General features: G+C 36.6%; 2 protein-coding genes across 7 annotated transcripts in view; one reads left to right on the top strand and one right to left on the bottom strand.

Moving 5' to 3' along the window:
• The window catches only part of Arfip1 (ARF interacting protein 1), a 109,216-nt gene that overhangs the window by 63,892 nt on the left and 24,683 nt on the right, over positions 1-20,641 (bottom strand). The gene's annotated exons all lie outside the window — the stretch shown is intronic.
• On the top strand, positions 7,437-8,224 carry LOC101957186 (transmembrane protein 126A). Its single transcript, XM_078022029.1, has 2 exons — positions 7,437-7,483; positions 7,549-8,224. The coding sequence occupies exon 2, from the start codon at positions 7,556-7,558 to the stop codon at positions 8,147-8,149; it is 594 nt and encodes a 197-aa protein (XP_077878155.1). The 5' UTR covers positions 7,437-7,483; positions 7,549-7,555; the 3' UTR covers positions 8,150-8,224.

The following is a 20,641-nucleotide window of genomic DNA, read 5'->3' on the forward strand; positions in this document are numbered from 1 at the left end:
TGGTAACTGTAGGCAGGTAGAGTGTGGCTAGAGGTGGTAGGTCACTTGGGGTGTGCCCTGGAAGAATGTATCTTTCTTCAGGCCTCTTCTCCCCTTCTCCCTCTTCCTGCTTCTGGCTGCCACATTCTGAGCAACTTCCCTCTGGATGCCTTTCCAAAATTATCAACCTATTATATGTTAAATCCTATATGTTAATAAACCTATTGTATGTTAATAAATCTCACCTTGGGCCCAGAGGAAGAGGGTCAGCACACTATGCACCAAATCTTTGAAATCATGAGCCAAAATAAACTTTCCCTCCTCTTCAGTTGTTCTTGCCAGCTATACTGTCCCAGCAACCCAGAGCTGACTATCACTCTAACCTGCCTCACTTAATAGTCTTGGTTTTTTAGATTATTTTGATATTCTGACTTTCTTACTGCTACTCCATTCAGATTACTTGTGGTTACTGGAATTAAGTTTCTGTGCCTTGAAAATAAGAGATATACATTTGGTATCTTCCCTCTCAAGCAGTGGCTTTTACAACATATGAACTTATGAAGCAGTTTTTTTCACCTCAACTGAAAAAAAAAAATTGTGGTTTGTAATTTCTTTTCCTTAATAAACTCTGAGGGAAAAATAAAAATATTACTTTAATTGTGAAGCAAACATTACTCGAAGGGGAATATTTACCCTGTCACAGGAACCACTGGCGCTAGTTCTAGATTTTTAATTTTTAATTCACAAATCAAAAGTGATTCCAACACATTTTTTGATGCCAATATCCTTTCTGATGCCAAACATTATAACTTTGAACACTGAAAAAATATCCCTAAGCTGATGACGGCAATCATAATCTGGTTATATGAGAACATTTTAAAGTGTTATTTGAAAGCAGAGATAACTTAAAATGGAGTTTAAGAGGTTGCCATTAGATTTATCATACTGTTCCAGTTCCAAACTTTTTTTTTTTTTTGCAATGCTAGAGTCAAAACCAGCACCTCACACATGGTAGGCAAGTGTACCACCCCTAAGCTAAATTCCCAGCCTCCTGGTTCAAAGCTTTTTAATTGTAATCATAATTTTTTTGGGGGGGTGCCAGGGATTTAACCCAAGGCTTTGCACATGCTGATCATGTACTTGACCACTGAATGATACTCCAAGCCAAAGTCATCATCTTGTAAGACTCTCAACATTTTATTTATATTATTAAATAAAAAGCTATAGCTATTTTAGTGATCTATTTTGCTGCTGCGACTAAAAGACCTGACCAGAACAATTGTAGAGGAGGATAAGTTTATTCAAAGGCTCACGATTTCAGAGGTCTTAGTCCACGGAAGGTTGTCTCCATTCCTTGGGGCTCAAGGTGAGGCAAGACATCATGGTGGAAGAGTGTGGCAGAGAGAACCAGTTCACATGATGATCAGAAAGCAGAGGGAGACTCCACTGGCCAGATACAAAATATATACCCCAAAGCCATGCCCCCAATTCTCACCTCCTCCAGCCACCCCCCTACTAGGGGATTAACTCCCTGATTGGGTTAAGACTCTAACAACCCAATCTTTTCTTCTCTGAACTTTCTTGCATGGTCCCACATGTGAGCTTTTGAGGGACACCTCACATACAAACATAACACAGCAGAACAATGAAAACTGAATTTTTAAGTTCTATAAAATATAATCAGCATTGAAGTATTATTATTTCTCTTCTCATAATTCTTCTTCACTGGATAAAAGAACATTTTTTATTTTTTCTTCATTTTGTAGTAAAATAAATGTTGTATTTAAAAGTAGAGAGTCACCAGGTACGGTGACTCACGACTGTAATCCTAGTAGCTCCTGAGGCTGAGATGGGAGGATCACAAATTCAAAGCCAGCCTCAGTAATTTAGTAAGGCCCTAAGCAACTTAGCAAGACCCTGTCTCAAAATAAAAAATTAAAAGCTCTAGAGATGTGGCTCAGTCATTAAGCACCATTGGGTAGGTAGAGACTCAAGCTGGGTGTGTTGGCACATGCCTATAATCCCAGTGGCTCCAGAGGCTGAGGCAGGAGGATGGCAAGTTTGAGGCCAGCCCTTGTAACTTAGGGAGATCCTATCTCTAAATAGCAAAAACAAGTCTGGGGATATGGCTCAGTGATAGAGCATCCCTGGGGTCAATTCCCAATACATCCAAAGGCAGGGGATAGGAGGGACTCTCAAAAAAATAAATGAAGAATCAACGTCAGGTACCATGAGTGATTTACTTGTGTTTTTAAAATTCAGTGTATTTCCCAAAGGCAGTCATAATAAAACCTCAATATTTGCTCTTAAAAAGAGTAGTGCTATGTTATTAGATCATTTGATATCTACTAGAAAATTTATTTAAATGGACTGTGACATATACATTAAGGTAGATGTGAATATCAAAGAATGTACCTAAGTAGTCATGATGATACATCAAGTAGTTCTTTAATGTAAAGTAATCTTAGTACAATATAAAGTAGAAAATTAATATATGAAGTGATTGTGGGGCTGGGGATGTGGCTCAAGCGGTAGCGCGCTCGCCTGGCATGCGTGCGGCCTGGGTTCGATCCTTAGCACCACATTCAAAGATGATGTGTCTGCCGAAAACTAAAAAATAAATATTAAAATTCTCTCTCTCTCTCTCTCTCTCTCTCTCTCTCTCTCTCTCTCTCTCTCTCAAAAAAAAAAAAGGAATTTAAAAAAAATTAGTGTATGGTAATAATAAATTTTTAAAAAATGAAGTGATTGTTATCTTTTATATGAAGAAAAAGTTTTAAATGTAATAATTCCATTAATTATACTTAGAGCACTTTTTTTTATTGTAAGCATGACAGAAATGGGCAAGGTACAATTAAAATTCCATATTTAGAAATAGTCTATTATAGAATTAATGTGATTTTTAAGATATTAGAAAAGTTGAGGGTTATTTCTGCATCAATTTTTACTTTTTGCATAAAAGATTTCTTGTCATACTTTGGTAAAAATTTGATGAATTGGTTTCATTTTCAAGTCTTTATTTTAAAAATAAATATGTATCTTTGTGTGATTTGTAAGTGTACCAGCTAGTAGAAATACATGTGTTTCTTTATAAAAAGAGAGAGAGGGGGAGAAGGAGAAGGAAATGACACCAGTATTTGGTCTCTATTCCAATCAAGCTATCAAGTTATCATAACTTTTTCAAACAGCAAAATTATTTTCTTTCATCCTTCTAAAAACAGTTGGTATTTCACTATGTGCTTACTACCTTCTAGACAATGTGCAGAAGATATAATAGAAATATAAATCAGTTCTCTGCCTTCAGGGAACTTAAAGTTTTGGCAGGTAAAAAATAATTATAATTCAGTATGGTGAGCTCTGAGAGGAAAGCATTTATATTAACAATGTGTTAATCAGTAAGAGGGAAACTAATCAGAGGTGACATTCAAGCTGAAAGTAATAGGCTGACAGTACTGCAGTGAATGAGAGACTCAACAGAAGAAATGAAGAGAGGGAGCAGAGTGGAAACAGTCCAGTGTACTCTGGAATTTTATTTTTTCTTTAAAAAAAATTTTTGAAACGGTATATTCTGGAAATTTTTAAGTAACTTGATTAGAACGGTGAATTAGCATTCATAAATCTATTCAACTAATTTCTTGTGCTCTATAATGTGTTAGGCAGAATTTCAGACTCACAGGACAATGATGATCAAAATGAACAAAACCCCCTATACTCATAAAGCTTAAATCCTATTTGGGACTGGGCATGGTGATGCACACCTGTAATCCCAGCAACTTGGGAGGCTAAAGCAGGAGGATCCCAAGTTTGAGGCCAGCCTCAGCAATTCAGAGAGGTCCTACGCAACTTAATAAAATTGTGTCTGAAACATAAAAAATAAAAACGGCTGGGTTGTGGCTCAGTGGTAAAGTGCCCCAGGGTTCAATCCCCAGTACCACCCTTCCAACCAATAAAAATTGTATTTGGGGAAACAAACAAGCATATACGTCAGTCATAAACGTTAATGGATGTGTGTGTATACAGATATGTGTACATATATATACACAGATAGAAGCACATACACACAAGCTCATGCTTGCTCTTGATAGGGTGATCAAGGAAAATCTCAGAAGTGGTATTATACTTTGTGAGACCTGAATAAAGTGGCGGAGTGAGTCATAAAGGCATGTAGGAATACAGCACTCCATGCAGAGGGAATAGTGGGTACAAATACCAAGAGATGGGATCATGCTCAACCTTTCATGGAAAGACAAGAAAGCTGTTTGGTTTGAGGGGAAGAATAGTATCAAATGTCAGAGACAGTCAGTAGGAAGAATACTGTAGGTTTAGAGACCATCAGAAGAACTGTGGATTTTATTCTGAGTGAAATGAGAAGCCATCTAAGTATTCTGAATAGTAGAATAAAACAATCTGATTTGTGTTTCAAAAGGACTGTACTTTTGCTCCTGTGTTAAACAACAGTTGAACAAAGGCAGAAGGAAGGACAGCAATTAGGAAGCTATTGGAGTAATCTAGGTAAATGATTCTACTGGAGTAGAGTGACAGTGGCTGGAGATACACAGACTGATCTGATTCCAGATGCATGCTGAGGCTAGAGCCAATAGGAACTCCTTAAAAGAGATGTGAAATCTCTCTCTTAAAAACAAAACAAAATGAGGCCAAGAATAACTCTAGGGGTCTGGGCTGAAAAAAATGGAATTGCCAACAACAGACCCAGGTAAGACTCATGGAGGAGCACAATATAGGGGAAATATCAAGGAAATATCAAGCCTACTGTACATTAAAGTGAAAAGGTAAGTAAGCTATTGCACATAAAATCCCAGGGGGGTGGGGAAAGCTTGAAGCTGGGAAAAAGAAATGTAAAAGACAACAGTGTATAAATGGCATTTAAATCTCTGACTGGACGAGATCACCTAGACCAAGAAGTCAACATGCTTTTTCTATGAAAGATCAAGGAGTAAATATCTTAGGCTCTATGTACCAAAGATTCTCTGTTGCAAAATTCTACTCGATTTTGCTGTTGTAGTCCAAAAGCAGCTGTAGACAATATGTGAATGGACTAGAATGTCTTTGGCCTGACCCTTGCCTTGAAGAATTGATATAGGTAGAAAGGGGGTCTGAAGACTGAGCTCTGAGATATCTCAAGCCCTAAGAAATGGGGAAATGAGGAGGAATTAGCAAAGGAATCTTAGGAGGAAAACCTCCAAAGTTAGGAGAAAAACCTTAACAGGAAGTTTCTGAGGACAGGTTTTAAAAAAAGGTTTCTGTTGCACACTAATGGACCAAGATACTACTAAATCTCCCCACCCTGCAAAAAAACAAAACCCAAACAACAACAACAACAAAAAAAAAAACATACAAACTTCACACACTTTTAAAAACAATTGCTTTAAGGCACTAAAAGGTAAAGGAAAGCAGCAACTCTGGTGGGAAGTGCATGCTCACTTGGAGGAGGGAGACAGGGAGCTATGAGAGTCAGTTTCAATCCTCTCGGCTTTTAGTCTGAAGCTCAATACTCTATGCTGTACACCCAGCAACAGTCAGGGAGTAAAAAGAATTGGCAAAAGTCTTCCTACTGGGGAGTCTGAGGAAAAGTTAAGTCAAGGAAAAGTGAAGGGAAAAGAGAATTCTGAGGATCCCAAACTGCCTACCCACATCTCTGACAACCCTTGAACTTGACTGGGTAGAACAGACTCAAATGACCTCAGCTAATGAGAAAAGATCTGAACTAAGACTAGATGTGTCATCAAGAAACAGTTTGTAATGTAAGCCCAGGTAAGAAAATTACCACTAAATCAAAGGAAACAATATCATTTGGGAAAAACAACCAATCTACAATCTCCACACATTAATGTTCACAATGTTCAGAATACAATTAAAAACTGCTAGACATGTAATGAGACAAGAAAATAAACACATAGAAAAACAAAATCAATCTAGGTTGATTCTGAGATGAACCAGACATTGAAAGAGACAAAGATTTTAAAGAAGCTATTTAACAACTTTCAACAAATAAAATGAAGTAGTTTCAACGAACAAAAATATCAGTGGGAAAAATATCTCAGGGCTGGGATATAGATCAGTGGTAAAACACTTGCCTACCATGTGTGAGGCTTTGAGTTCAAATCCAAGCACTGAAGGAAAAAAAATTCAAGTACAGAAATATAACCAATAGAAATGAACCAAATAAAAATTCCAGGCCATTTGCAGTGGTACATGACTATAATCCCAGCAGCTTGGGAGGCTGAGGCAGGAGGATGCAAGATCAAAGCCAGCTTCAGCAACTTAGAGAAGTCCTAAGCAACTTCTCATGAACTGGTCTCAAAATAAAAGATAAACAAATTTTAAAAAGGGATGAGGATATGGCTGTGTGGCAAAATGTTCCTGAATTCAATTTCTAGTACCGCCCCCCCAAAAAAGGAAATTCTAGAACTGAAAAATACAATTTAAAAAAATTACTAGGGCTGGGGTTGTGGCTAATTGGTAGAATGCTCACCTAGCATGAGGCACTGGGTTCAATCCTTAGCACCACATAAATGTAAAATAACAATATTGTGTCCACCTAAGACTTACGAATTAATATTTAAAAAAAATAACTAGACTTAACATCCAAATGGAAATGACAGAGGAAAGGGTAAAGACAAATCAAAACAAATTATCCAACATGAAGAACAAAGAGTAAAGTAGACTGAAGAAAAAAGAGATTGAGAGACTTATTAGATGACATTAAATGGACCAACATATGTGTAACTGAAATATAAGAGGAGGAGGGAGTATAAGGCACAGAAAAATATTTGAAGAACTAATGACTAAAAATTTCCCAAAATTAGATGACAAAAGTTGGGGTCTGGGGTTGTGGCTCAGCAGTAGAGCGCTTACCTAGCATGTTCGAGGCGCTGGATTCGATCCTCAGCACCACATAAAGACAAATAAAATAAAGCTATTGTGTCTGACTACAACTAAAAAAAAAAAAAAAAAAAAAAAAAAAAAGTTGGAAAAAAAGATTGGAAGATACAAGATGCTAAAAAAATACAATGCAAAATAAAAACAAAGAAGACTGTGCCAAGGCACATCAGAGTCAAAGACAGTCATATGCTGCTTATAATGGGGATACATTCTGAGAAATGAATCAGGCAATTCTGTCCTACCAACATTGTTAAGAGTGTACTTACACAAACTAAGCTACATTTTCACTAACAATATAATCTTATGGGACCACTGTTGTTGACTAAAATATGTAATATTGTGGGGAATTAATAAATTTAAAGCCCAAAAATGGAAAAAGCTAACTTTAAAAGCAGCAAGAGAAAAACATTATTATCTGGGAACAATTAATGTCTAACTTCTCACCAGAATTTACAAAAGCCAGAAGAGAACAGAACATTTTCTAAAGTGATGAAAAACAAAAAACTGTCCACCCAGAATACTATATCCAATAAAAATACCCTTCAAGAATAAAGGAGAGGTGTCTGCCGAAGATGGCTGCGCTGGGAGGAACGGAGTAAAGGTTGTATCTTAAGCCCCGGCGTGTTAGAACAGGGGAGGCACTGGCTGTTGGGAGGAGAGCGGCAGGGTCAAGATGGAAAAGCATAAACCACATGATACTATCAAGGAAAAGTCAATTTTTGATATCATAGCCAGAAAAATTGAACTACTACCAGAAGCAGAAAGGAATCTACTTGAACATGGATCCACATATAATGGACTTAATGCTGCTCTTTGTGGCCTAATAGCAAACAGTCTTTTTCTGCGTGTCTTGCATGTAACACAGGCCCGAATAGCTGCTACTTTACCAATGGCAGCACTCCCATTTTTGACAGCAAATGCATCTTTCAAAGGTTTTGTAAGTTTACCTTTGAGTACAGGTGATTTGAATTGTGAAACCTGTACTGTGACACGGGGTGGACTTGTTGGTTTAGTTTTAGGAGGTCTGTATCCTGTTTTCTTGGCTATATCTATAAATGGTGGCCTAGCAGCCAGGAATCAATCAGCCCTGCTACCAGAGAAAGGAAACACCTTAACTTACTGGATTAAAATTTCTAAGCCTATCTTCAGAAAGATGTTATTTCCCATTTTACTTCAGACTATGTTTGCAGCATACCTTGGGTCTAGACAATATAAAGTACTTATAAAGGCCCTTCAGTTACTTGAACCAGGCCTAGAAATTCACTGATTTAGAGGAAATGTGTATACAAAATAAAATTGTGAAGATAAAAAAAAAAAGAATAAAGGAGAAGCAGGTGTGATGGCCCAGCTTGCAATCTGAGGTAGAGTGTCCCTTTTTTCAATTCCCAGAACTGGGAAAAAAATGAAAATGAAAAAAAAAAATCAAACAAGGAAGGAAGGGAAAATAAAAATGTTTTCAGATAAAACTTAGATAATTCAGCAGCAGATTTGCATTGTAAGAAATGCTAAAGGAAGTTCTTCAGTCTGAAGGGAAATAAAATCAGACAGAAACATGGATCTTCAGAAAAGAAAAGGGCAAGATATGAGTTAACACAAAAGACTATTTTTAAATTTTTTCCTTTTTTTTGCCTTTTTCTCTCAATTTCTTTATAAACCATATAACTGCTTGAAACAGATACTGTAACATCTTCTGGGGCTCATAATTTACCTAGATTTATTATATATAACAACTATATTGAGAAACAAGGTGGGAGGAGACAAGGGAAAAATGGACATTAAAAACCTGCAAGACTTTCATATTGTAAATTAAGCAACACATTATTAATTATAAGTGGAATACGAAGAGTTTAGAATATATACCACAATCTTTATAGCAACCACTAAAAGTATAATGTAAAGAAGTACAGCCAAGTGGCCAGAAAAATGAAAATGGAATTCTAAAATATTTTCAAATAATAAATAAAAAGGTAAGAAAAGAGAATGGGAGGGGGGAAAAGGAGAGGAGTTTTTTTTTTTTTTAAAAAAGAAACAAAACCTAAAAGGGATATAAAGACAAAGCAGTAGAAATGTCTAGAAAACAAATGGCTTAGTGGAAGGTTAGATTAAATTAAAAGGAGAACAAAATGGTGGTAGAACACCTGTTTAGAAGAATATTTTGTAGTTCAAGGTAAATTCGACTCTGTCCCACACAGGTGGTTGGAATGGGGTTCCCCACGGTGAAATGGGCTGGCTGAGAAATAAAAGCTATGAAAAATATAACAGTGAAAAAACCACAGAACACAGAAAGTAATTCCAAAAGTCAAGACAGAACCAGCAAGCTGATCTGATGGATGGAGCTTCTAGACTTTGGCAAAATGGAGCCTGTGTCTGCTTTATTTATATAGGGAAACATCAAAGGCCTTCCATAGAATGATCTTCACCAAAAAAGGTTCAAGATGGGCTGTTCAGTTCCTAACAGGTTACACCCATCTCCAGAGCTACTAAGGGATTTTCCTAGCAGAGATAAAGGTCATGTGCACTAGGCAATCTATTGCAGTGGGAGAGTCATGGATAGTTCCCAAAGCCAAACCTAAATATACCTGGCTTCATGTAAGAGAAGATCGTTACGTATTTCACAGATGGCTTCCCGCAGGTAAGTAATAAAAATCTGAACTAAGGGTGTAGGGATAGAAAAATACATATATTCAAGTGATACTAAGAAGGTAGAAGAGATAGAGATAACTAGACTGTGGGAGATAAAAAGGAATCTAGGATGACCTACCTCCTTCTCACCCCCAAATTTGTGGCTTGGGCACCTGGAAAGATGAACATGTCAATCACCACAGTAGGAAAAGTAAAAGGTTCATTTGGCTTGAGAAGGACAGACAATGTGTTCAGTTGTAAATAACATGAATTTGAGAATGTCTGTGGAGTATCCAAGTCCATGAGAACACAAGGAATTCCAAAATGCAGGTCTAGTACCCAGGCTAAGAGGTACCTGAGAGTTAATCACTGTAAAGGATGGAGATGGCATGAAATAGAAGGCAAGAGGAGAACCCAAGAAAAGCATCCTATGGAACATTAAAAGCAGAGGACACTGCAAAAAAGTTGCAGGGGCAAGGGGATAAACAGCTTCATGATGCAAACACAGCAGAGAAAACCACAGCAGTGGAATTATTACATATTGTTCTAATTTGTGACTTTAAATAGGAAACAAATGTTCTGAAAATGAAAAATAAAATGATAAACCAATATTATTTTATGCCATAGAGCAGGTAATAGGAATACTCAGTTGCCAAAAGATGTACAAACATTCTTATATTACCTATTTGTTATCTTAGATTCTCTACAACGAATGACCCATTTCAGGAAACACTACTTAATGACCATTACAGTACTGAATAAATTAACAGACAATATACAAATTAGCAGGATGGGGCTTAAAACCAAAGAGACTTCCGAGAGTCTATAGTATAACAGGAAGGGTAAGGTCTTTGGAATATGAAAGATGGGTTAAAATCTCAGCTCAACAACACAGCAGCTGCAATGTGATCTTCTTAATCTGATTTTTCTCATCTATAAGTATATTAAAATATATACATCTCGAATAACACTTGAGGAAATTAAGTGAATGTGTATCCAAAGCATTTATAAAGAGCAGCTAGCACCCAATGAATAAATAATGATCCTTCCAGGGCAGTGGCTAGTAAGTGGTTAACAACTGATTCTCCAAATAAAAAAAAAGAAAGAAAGAAAAGAAAAGTCCTGATCTTTGTTTTCACCTATTCTGTGTTGTCAACTGGGGCCAATTTCAAGCTTCCAACATGACCTCACTGAATCCAGAGGCAGAGAGAAATGTACTGTCACACCACATGTAGTAGTTTACCACAGAGCTACCATTAGCCACAAATAACCTCAGGAGCACAGGAAGATACCATAAAATATTAAGAAGCTAGTACACTTTGAGTATGTCTTACTTTTATTTTAATATATATATTTAATCTAAGTTTATAAAATTTTTGTAAAAGAAGTAATGGCTGTGTTCAAAAGCTGGCTCACAAATTCCTGAAAATTAACAATCAGTGTTTGTAAGTCATTATAAGCCAGTTCTAGCCACAACTGAATTCTTCCAAGTTAGAAAATAAGTGTTAGGAATTCTATACAGATGAATCTTTGGAAATTATCTTTTAAAATCCAATACATAGGTCTTACATTCTAGATTATATTACTTGTTTGGAAATTAATAAAAAAACTACACATGTTCACTTTTCATTTTATAAAGCAACAACCAAATTATGTCCTTCTTTCATGCCCTGTTAATTCCAAGCACATTCTAAATCCAGTCATGTGTAAGGAAAAGATCAAAATTGATCAACTACTCTATGTGACTGAATGCTGCTATATGCCCTAATAGAAAAAAATGCACTTATTTTTATAGACAGCAAATTGTATTTATATGTAGTTGAGTGCACTTTAAAAGCAGACTTAACCTTGTAACATGAAGAGTGATGCAAAATCAAAAATATGAGCACAGAACTGACTTTGAAACAACACTGTATATTGGAGAACCAAAAATGTGAAAGCCAGGGAACAACGAGCCAAAGCTGGGGATAAATTAACAGTGCACAAACTTAATAGTGATTTTATGGTGGTATTTCATCCCTAAAGTGTATGTCAAGTTCTCAAGAGGCAATGGAATGTCTCACTCAGATATGCCAATGATTCTCAAGCTTCTGCATCTCAGAACTACCTGGGGAGCTTTTAACCACTCCACAGAGATCATGATTTAATGATGGCCTCCATTCATCCCTTGTGTGAGTGGCCAGCAAGCTTTAAACTATTTTAAAAATCTCACCACGTGATTCTAAAGTGCAGCTGAGTGACAAGCACTGCTATAAGCATACCCTAGACAGCAGAGGAAGGTGAACACAGCCAGATCAGCCATACAAATATCTATTACTGAAAAGTGCAGCATGCTACACGGGTCCTTAACCATAACCTTTGCCACTCTTTAAAACAAACAGAAAATTTCAGTATTGGGAAGTATCTGCAAAGCCATTTAGTTCAACATATCATGCTGAGTAAAACCACAAATAAAACACCACTATATGCTCTTTAGAATAGCCAAAATTAAGTTAGCTGTAGTGACAAATGCTTGTCCAGCGACTCAGGAGGCTGAGGCAGAAAGATCACAAGTTCAAGGCCAGCCTGAACAATACAGTGAGACCCTGTCTTAAAATAGAAAAATAAAATGAAAAGGCTGAGGATGTAGCTCAGTGGTAGAGTACTTGCCTAGCAGGCATGGAGCCCTGGGTTCAATTCCCAGCACTGCAAAAGAAAAACAAAAAATGGGGAAAAGAAAAAAAAAAAAAAAGAAGAATGGCCAAATTAGAAGAACTGACAAACCCAGTATCACCAAGTACGTGGAACAACGAGACTAATACATTGCTGATACTGATAAAATCACTTTAGAAAACTATTGAGCAATATTATTAAATATATGACTAGCCAATATCCCAGCAATTTTGCTCCTAGGAATACACCTAACAAAAATAAGTGCATCTGTCCATCAAAAGGTACGTATGCAGAGCAGCTTTATTTATAATAGCCAAAAATTGGTGACAATCCAAATGTTCACTGAATAGACTGTGGCCTAGTCATCCAATAGAACAATCTACAGGATGAACAGTGAGAAAAAACTTTATTCTCTGCATATGAAACCAGAACAAAAGAGTAATGTATGATTCGATTCAAAAAGAAAACAGGGCTGGGGATATAGCTCAGCTGGTAGAGTGCTTGACTTGCATGCACAAGGCCTTGGGTTCTATCCTCAGCACCACACAAAAAAAGAAGGAAAACCAGTAATTAATTATAATAGTAGGCAGAATAGTGGTTATCACAGAATGAGCAAGTACTGACTCATGTCTTTGGAGTAGGGAAACATTTCTTAGACACAAAAGCAAAAATAATAAAAGAAAAACACTGATAACCTGGACTGCATGAAAACTAAAACTTTCCAGCTGGGTACCGGAAAGAGAATCCAGAGGCTGAGGATCCAAGTACAGCTCAGCCTGGGCAATTTAGCAAGACCCTTTTCAAAGTAAAATAAAAAGGGATAGGGATGTAGCTCAGCAGTAGCATGCCCCTGGGTTCAACTCCCGACTGCCAAAAACAAAGCAAAACAAAACAAAACAAAACCCCACTAAAAACTTCCAAATGACACCATTAAAAAAAAATTGAAAAGGAAATTCACAGACTGGAATAAAACAGTTCACACCTACACACACACACACACACACACACACACACGTACACATACACACACACACACTCGTGTCACCTAAGACAACTCAAATATAAAATGGTCAAAACTTTTTTCAGAAGAAAACATAAATGGCAAATAAGTACATCAAGAAAACCCAAATAGTGCAGGACCCAGGCCCAGGATAGGTCTAAGTCCGCCACACACATGCCTTTCCCTCCCACCTGGGAGCCCAGGCCTAACCCACTTCCATCTTGGAACACTGCAGACATTACCATAACCTTCCCCATGCAAAATAGCCTCCACCTCTAGACAAAAACAGGGCCTAGAAGCAACTGCATCTCGGAGCAGGCATCCCAAAGTCAGTGTAAGGCCCACCCTTTCAGCCCCATCTCTGAAAGACATTGCATCCATCTTGGGGCACCTTCACTGCTATCTCGAGATACCTCCCCTATTGTCGCCACCATCTTTAGTTGCAGTAGCATATATCAAGGGACACCTGCAAGGTCTGGAAGCCCAACATCAAGTGAGGTACAGATAAACTGCACAAATACTACAAGATTATAGGGTAGAAACTGTAACATTTCAGATCCACACTGCAAGAAAGGAAGACACATAGACAACATGAAAAAACAAGGGAGGAAAGTGCCCCAAACCAACCAGGACACTATAATAACAGAACCTATGGACAGCACAGTTGATGAAATGTCAGAGAAGGAGTTCAGAATGTTCATAATTAAAATGCTCTGTGAATAAAGAATGACCTAAATAAGCAAATACAGGCAAAAACTGATCACTCCAACAACAAGATAAGAGAGCAAATACAGGTAGCAAAAGATTACTTCAAGAAAGAGAGACTCTGAAGATAGAAAGAAACCATGAACAGAACATCCAACAATTATGGGATAGCATCAAAAGACAAAATCTAAGAGTTATTGGGACAGAGGAAGGCACAGAGATTCAAACCAAAGGAATGCACAATCTCTTCAACGAGATAATATCAGAAAATTTTCCAAGCATGAAGAATGAATTGGAAAATCAAATACAAGAGTCTTACAGGACACCAAACGTACAAAATTACAACAGATCTACACCAAGGCACATTATAATGAAAATGCCTTAGCATACAGAATAAGGATAGAATCTTAAAAGCCGCAAGAGAGGAATCAGATCACATTTGGGGGGACCAATTATATACCAGCAGATCTTTCAACCCAGACTCTCAAAGCCAGGAGATTATGGAACATCGTATACCAAGCTCTGAAAGAAAATGGATGCCAACCAAGAATCTTATATCTAGCAAAATTAAGTTTTAGATTTGATGATGAAATAAAAAGTTTCCATGATAAACAAAAATTAAAAGAATTTACAACTACAAAGCTTGAACTACAGAACATCATTGGCAAAATATTCCATGAAGAGGAAATGAAAAACAATGATGAAAATCAGCAGGGGGAGTTATTACACTAAGGGAAAAACTAATCAAAGGAGAAACCAAGTCAAGTTAAATACCAAAAATAAACAAAAATGGCTGGGAATACAAATCATGTCTCAATAATAACCCTGAATAATAATGGCCTAAATCACCAATCAAAAAACATAGACTAGCAGATTGAATAAAAAAAAAAAAAAAAAGACCCAACAATATGCTGCCTCCAAGAGACTCATCTCATAGGAAAAGACATCCTCAGACTGAAGGTGAAAGGTTGGGAAAAATCATACCACTCACATGGACTGTGGAAGTAAGCAGGGGTTTCCATCCTCATACCAAATAAAGTAGACCTCAAGCCAAAGTTAATCAAAAGGGATGAAGAAGGACACTACATACTGCTAAAGGAACCCACACACCAACAAGACATAACAATTATAAATATATATGTCCCAAACAATGGAGCATCTATGTTCATCAAACAAACTCTTCTCAAGTTCAAGAGTCAAACAGACCACAACATAATAATTCTCGGTGACTTTAACACACCTCTTTCACCACTGGAATGATCTTCCAAACAAAAGCTGAACAAAGAAATTATCTATAATTTACAATAATACAATCAATAACTTAGACTTAACTGACCTTCAATAAGTGAAGAACAACACATTCTTCTTAGCAGCACATGGATCCTTCTCTAAAATACACCATATATTATGCCACAAAGCAACTCTTAGCAAATATTAAATACTGGAGATTCTACCCTACATTCTATCAGATCATAATGGAATGAAACTAGAAAACAATGATAAAATAAAAAATAAAAGCTACTCCAACAACTAGAGTCTAAATAATATGCTACTAAATGAACAATGGGTTGCAAAAGTCATCAAGGAGGCAGTTAAAAAATTCTTAGAGATAAATGAGAACACTGATACAACATATCAAAATCTCTGGAACACTATAAAGACAGTTCTCACAGGAAAGTTCATTGCATGAAGTTCATTCCTTAAAAGAAGAAAAAGTCAACAAATAAATGACATAATATTATATCTTAAAGCCCTAGAAAAAGAATAAACCAACCCCCATATTAGTAGGAGACAGGAAATAATTAAAATCAGAGATGAAATTGAAACAAAAGAAACAACTGAAAAAATTGACAAAACAAAAAGTTGGTTCTTTGAGAAAATAAATAAAATTGACAAACCCTTAGCCATGCTAACAAAAGAAAAGGAGAGAGAAAACTAAACTCACTAACAAACGTGATTAAAAAGAAAATATCACAACAGACACTACAGAAACGCAGAAGATAATTAGAAATTATTTTGAAAACTTGTACTCCAATAAGATAGAAAATATCGAGGGCATCGAAAAATTCCTAGAGTCATATGATTTGCCCAAATTGAATCAGGATAATATACACAATTTAAACAGATCAATTTCAAGGAATGAAATAGAAGATGCCATTAGAAGTCTACCAACCAAGAAAAGTCCAGGACTGGATGATACACAGCTGAGTTCTACAAGACCTTTAAAGAAGAACTAACACCAATACTCCTCAAATTATTTCGTGAAATAGAAAAAGAGGGAGCACTTTCAAACTCATTCTATGAGGCCAGTATCACCTTGATTCCAAAGATAGGCAGGGACACATTAAAGAAAGAAAACTTCAGACCAATATTTCTAATGAATACAGAAACATATCAAAAAGATAGTGCACTATGATCAAGTAGGGTTCAACCAGGGATGCAAGGTTGGTTTAACATATGGAAATCAATAAATGCAACTCATCACATCAATAAATTTAAAGAACCATATGATCATCTCAATAGATACAGAAAAAGCATTCAAGAAAATTCAGCACCCCTTCATGTTCAAAACATTAGAAAATTTAGGGAAAACAGGAACATATCTCAACATGGTAAAAGCTATCTATGCTAAACCCCAGGCCAACATCATTCTAAATGGAGAAAAATTGAAAGCATTCCCTCCAAAAACTGAAACAAGACAGAGATGCCCTATTTCACCACTTTTATTTAACACAGTTCTTGAAACACTGGCCAGGGCTATTAGACAGACAAAAGAAATTAAAGGGATACGGGTAGGAAAAGAAGAACTCATATTAGCACTGTTTGCTGATGATATGATTCTATACCTAGAAGACCCCCAAAATTCCACCAGGTATCTTCTAGAACTAATAAATGATTTCAGCAAAGTAGCAGGATATAAAATTAACACCCATAAATCAAATGCATTTCTGTATATCAATGACAAATCATCTAAAAGGGAAATAAGGAAAACTACCCCATTTACAATAGCCTCAAATAAAATAGAATAAATAAAATACTTGGGAATCAACTTAATGAAAGAGCTGAAGGATCTATATAATCAAAATTACAGAATCCTAAAGAAAGAAATTAAAGAAGACCTTAGAAGATGGAAAGATCTACCTTGTTCTTGGATAGGCAGAATTAATATTTGCAAAATGACCATATTACCAAAAGCACTATACAGATTTAATGCAATTCCAATCAAAATCCCAATGACATTCCTCATAGAAATAGAAAAAGCAGTCATGAAATTCATCTGGAAAAATAAGAGACATAGAATAGCTAAAGCAATCAATAGCAGAAAGAATAAAGCAGGTGGCATCACTATACTAGACCTTAAATTATACTACATAGCAATAGAAACAAAAACAGCATGATATTGGCACCCAAACCGACTGGTAGACCAATAGTACAGAATAGAGGACACAGAGACAAACCCACATAACTACAGTTATCTTATATTAGACAAATGTGCAAAACACATACTGGAGAAAAAGATAGCCTCTTCAACAAAGGTTGCTGGGAAAACTGGAAATCCATATGCAACAAAATGAAATTAAACCCCTCTCTCTCACCATGATCAAAGTGGATCAAGGACCTAGGAATTAAACCAGAGACACTACGCTTAACAGAAGAAAACTTGGGCCCAAATCTCCATCGTCAGGTTAGGCCCTGACTTCCTTAATAAGATTCCTATAGTGCAAGAATTAAAATCAAGAATCAATAAATGGGATGGATTCAAACTAAAAAGCTTCTTCTCAGCAAAAGAAACAATCAATGGGTAATAGAGAACCTACATTGGGGAGCAAAAATCTCTAGGATATATAAAGAACTCAAAAATCTTAACACCAAAAAATCAAATATCCCAATCAATCAATGGGCCAAGGAACTGAACAGACACTTCTCAGAAGATGATGTACAATCAATCAACAAATACATGAAAAAAGTGTTCAACACCTCTAGTAATTAGAGAAATGCAAATCAAAACTACTCTGGATTTCCTCTCACTCACTCCAGTCAGAATGGCAGCTGTTATGAAGACAAACAACAAAAGTGTTGGTGAGAATGTGGGGGGGGAAAGGCATACTCATACATTACTGGTGGAACTGCAAATTGGTGCAGCCAATACAGAAAACAGTATGGAGATTCCTTGGAAAACTGGGAATGAAACCACCATTTGACCCAGCTATCCCACTCCTCGGTCTATACCCAAAGGACTTAAAAATAGCATACTACAGGGACACAGACACATCAATGTTTATAGAAGCATAATTCACAATAGCTAAACTGTGGAACCAACCTAGATGCCCTTCAGTTGATGAATGGATAATGAAAATGTGGTATATATACACAATGGAATACTATTCAGCATTAAAAGAGAATAAAATCATGGCATTTGCAGGTAAGGAATGGAATTGGAGAAGATAATGCTAAGTGAAGTTAGTCAATCCCCAAAAAACAAATGCCGAATGTTTTCTGATATAAGGTGGACTGACTCATACTGAGGTAGGGAGGGGGAGCATAGGAGGATTAGATGAACTCTAGATAGAGCAGAGGGGAGGGAGGGAGACGAAAGGAGAGGGCAAGGGGCAGGAAAGACGGTAAAATGAGATGGACATCATTACCCTAAATACATGTATGAAGACACGAATGGTTGATTCTACTTTGTGTACAACCAGAGATATAAAAAATTGTGCTCTATATGTGTAATATGAATTGTAATGCATTCTGCTGCCATGCATAACAAATTAGAATTTAAAAAAGAAAAGAAAACCCAATAAGATACCACTATAATGGCTCAAGATAAAATAACTGGTAATAACAAGTGTTAATACATTGCTGGAGGGGATGTAAAAATGTATTTCACTTTGAAGAATTGTTTAGCAATTTCCTATACAAGTAAATACACATTTGACCATATAACTTACTTCTATACCTAAGCACTGATCAAAAAGAAATTAAAACTAATGTTCTGACTTGTATGGATGACAATGATTTTGAATCTCAGAAATACCTGGAACCCCAAACGAGAAAATAAAATATCCACTAAAAGCTATTTAATAAACAAACTACAGCATATCCACAATAATGGAATACTCCTGAGCAATAAAAAGGAAAGACTTACTGACACATGGCAGGACTCTGATTAATCTCACAACATATTGCAGGCACAAAAGGATACAGACTATTTGATTCTATTTATATAGAATGTTAGAACATAGTAAACTAACCTGTCATGACAGATCAGTGGTTGCCTGGGACAGGAGTGGTAGGGGAGGGGCACAAGAAACTTAAAGATGATAGAAACAATATCTATCTATCTATCTATTTTTGGGTACTGGGGATTGAACTCAGGGGCACTCAATCACTAAGCCACACCCCCAGGACTATTTTGTATTTTATTTAGAGACAGGGTCTCACTGAGTTGCTTAGCACCTTGTTTTTGCTGAGACTGGCTTTGAACTGGAGATCTTCCTGTCTCAAACAATCTATATCCTCTTGATAATTATGGTTCCCAAGTTTATACATTTGTAAAAATGCATTGGGGTATACATATAAAATGGGTATGCTTTTATTCTACATAAATTTTATATCAATTAACTATTTATTTTGAAAAAAAGGGTAAAATTCCATTATATCACCTCAAACAAAAAGGATTTTTCCTGCAAGCCCCAAATCCACTCACAGAACAACCGCACCAGTCTGGTGGGGTGGAGTGATTCAGATCACAATGCCAATCTACAAGGAGGGTCTGATTTACAGCTCTACAACTCAGAAGCAAAAGAAGTTCCAACATTTGCCAAAATACATCCAGCTACAAAAAATAAATTATGACAATACTCATTGCAAAAATGATTGCATCAGCCTGTCATTTTACAAACAATATTGCCTGACCCAGAATCTTAAAAATGTAAGTACTGCCTCCAAAAGAATATTTAAGCAATGGCAAATATCTAAAGAACAGCAGAGCATGAAATGCAACCACTAAGAAAAAAATCCCTCTGCACTCATCTTAGATCTTTTAAAACAGCAATAGAGGCGTAACTGGTTTGCCAAGTCAGACTTCAGCCAAGTACTAAGTTTATGTTGTTCTTTTTGGCTACCCAGTCCCAGCCCTCTCTCAATGTTGGGAAAAGTCTCCATATTTTGAGCTCTGGAAAAAGGCAGAGCCTGCTTCATATAATATAAAACTGAAAATACCAGATTATCAAGACAAATATCTGGAAAACTGCAAAGACCCTTGCTTGGGGTTCCATTCATGGCTCCTCTGTTTTGTAGCTATGAACCTTACTTAAGCAAGATTCATAGTACTCTTTTTCCTTAGATAAATAATAGTACCTTCCTCATAGCATTGTTGTAGCATAAAATAAATGTGTGTGTACACACACACACACACACACACACACACACACACACACACACATATTTTAATTTAAAACTAAGTGCTGAACATATGATGATGATGATGATGATGATGATGATGATGATGATGATGTTGTTGTTGTTTCCCAAGCTCTAGGGCACTGCCCTATTATCTACGCTTTGCCAAACCAGAGGCACTTGCACCATCAAAATGCTAGTGGTAATAACAAGGATAGATATGAGGTTGGGTACAGTGACGAGTACCTGTAATCCCAATGTAAGCAACTAGGGAGGCTGAAATAGGAGGAATGCCAAGTTCAAAGCCAGCCTTGGCAACTTTGGCCCTAAGAAACTTAGTGAGAATCTGTCTCAAAATAAAAAGTAGAAAGAGCTGGG

Source organism: Ictidomys tridecemlineatus, chromosome 9, assembly GCF_052094955.1.
Source record: "Ictidomys tridecemlineatus isolate mIctTri1 chromosome 9, mIctTri1.hap1, whole genome shotgun sequence".
Classification (NCBI taxonomy): Eukaryota; Metazoa; Chordata; class Mammalia; order Rodentia; family Sciuridae; genus Ictidomys; species Ictidomys tridecemlineatus.

What these genes read in the sequence shown, in the direction of transcription:
- LOC101957186 (XM_078022029.1), top strand. Translation starts at nt 7,556, where the DNA reads ATGGAAAAGCATAAACCACATGATACTATCAAGGAAAAGTCAATTTTT.